General features: G+C 40.8%; 1 protein-coding gene across 1 annotated transcript; it reads left to right on the top strand.

Annotated features, from left to right (window-relative positions):
• The first annotated feature begins 598 nt into the window (after nucleotides 1-598).
• LOC124365467 lies at nucleotides 599-1,075 on the top strand. Its single transcript, XM_046821449.1, has one exon. It carries the CDS (start codon nucleotides 599-601, stop codon nucleotides 1,073-1,075), a length of 477 nt encoding a protein of 158 aa, XP_046677405.1.
• Nucleotides 1,076-1,644: the final 569 nt, after the last annotated feature.

The following is a 1,644-nucleotide window of genomic DNA, read 5'->3' as shown; positions in this document are numbered from 1 at the left end:
CCGATCAAGAAAATGTATCAACGAAAACCAATTTCGATCATAATGCGTCTTCTTTCAGCTTTTTCATTTACCTTCGATTTATCCAAATTCGAGTACCTTATGTGCAAGCTTTCACGGCTTTTTACAATGTGGTGGTTTTATAACTGCGTTTAATAATATTTTCATTGCAGTAGATAGTTAATTGATCATTGCTGCAACAAAATTTAAAATTAGGTAATAACTTCGTCATTGCATTCTGCATTATACTACTGATCAAGAGCACTTCACAATAATAATTTTCTAAATTTTAAATGCAAACAAATGTTTGTACCTCTTTGATGAACTTCAGCTGAAATCATTAACAGCTGTTAAGTATCCATTCACTTTGTATTACGTGTCGTAGCGCAGTCTGCCGGATCGAAGGTAAAACACTCCAAAATGAACAACACTTACAACACGAGTGGAGAGATGTGAGGTAATCAGGGACCTTGGCGTCTTAATCGACTCGTCATTCGAATTTGGCTCCCACATCAGCCACATTTGCTCCAGAGCCTCAAGGTCATTGGGTTTCATCATCCGGACAGTTAAACACGGGCTGAGTACCGGCGCTGCTGCCCTTATGTTCAGGACACTTGCTCGCCCGCTGCTGGAGTATTATTCTGTGGTCTGGTCCCCATACCAACATGGACATATCAAACAGCTCCAGTCAGTGCAGAGACGCTTTGTGCGATTTCTGGGATGCCGTTCTGGGATGAGATACTTTGACGTCTCAGTGGACGAGCTGTCGGCTGCGTATGGTCTTCGGAGTCTGGAGTGCAGACGAAGAGTTGCTGATATCTCCTTCCTGTACAGGCTCATAAACTGCCAGATCAATTACTCCAGCCTACTTGAAATGATCCGGTTTCGCATCCCCACAGGAACAATGCAGCAGCATTTGTTCGAGCTGAGTCATACCGCCAGGAACTATCTCCGACATAGTCCCATCCCACGATTGATGCGACTCGGCAACGGCATTTGCTCGTCTGTGGATTTTTTCTCCACATCCCTTCGAGCCATCAAACGCATTGCTACAGACTCCAGCCCAGACCTGCATTAGTCATCTCTTCTAGTCATAATCATGGTCTTATTGCATTTTCTTTTTTGTTATTAATCACATTCTCTATCGTTTTGTTATTCTATAGTGTTGTTATTTATTCGTTTGTTGTTCATTGCTCTGTTATTTTTGATTTGTTATGGTTATTATTAAGTCCGTTGTTTTTGTTCTTTCTGTTATCTTTGTTATCTGATTCGTAGTACTTTCTAGTCACCATATTATTAGCATTTGTGGCAGAGTTGTCGGATATCTTCGTTGAGTAAGTATTTAAGTATTCAATGTCAGATTTAGTTGTAAGGCATTGCATTGACAGTAAAGTTAAGCATCTTGTAGCATAGCTATTGTTATATCCAATTGTTTGTTTTACTCGTTAAGTTTTTGCTGTTTTTTGAAGTGAAAACTTTCTTTAGGCGCGTTGAGCGTTTTGGTAGAGGGTAAAATCCTCGGTTCGCGTCACCGACATGCTAATGATACTAACCTGCATGAAAAAGTCAGTCTCGCTGTGTTTTTTAACCGTAGACTTGGCCGCGGACTACTAACCTGCATGAAAAAGTCAGTCTCGCTGTGTTAAA

Source organism: Homalodisca vitripennis, chromosome 6 (genome assembly GCF_021130785.1).
Source record: "Homalodisca vitripennis isolate AUS2020 chromosome 6, UT_GWSS_2.1, whole genome shotgun sequence".
Classification (NCBI taxonomy): Eukaryota; Metazoa; Arthropoda; class Insecta; order Hemiptera; family Cicadellidae; genus Homalodisca; species Homalodisca vitripennis.
This window is presented reverse-complemented; position numbering and strand designations above follow the sequence as displayed.

Bases quoted from the DNA above. Each gene is read 5' to 3' on its own strand.
- LOC124365467 (XM_046821449.1), top strand. From the start codon at position 599: ATGTTCAGGACACTTGCTCGCCCGCTGCTGGAGTATTATTCTGTGGTC.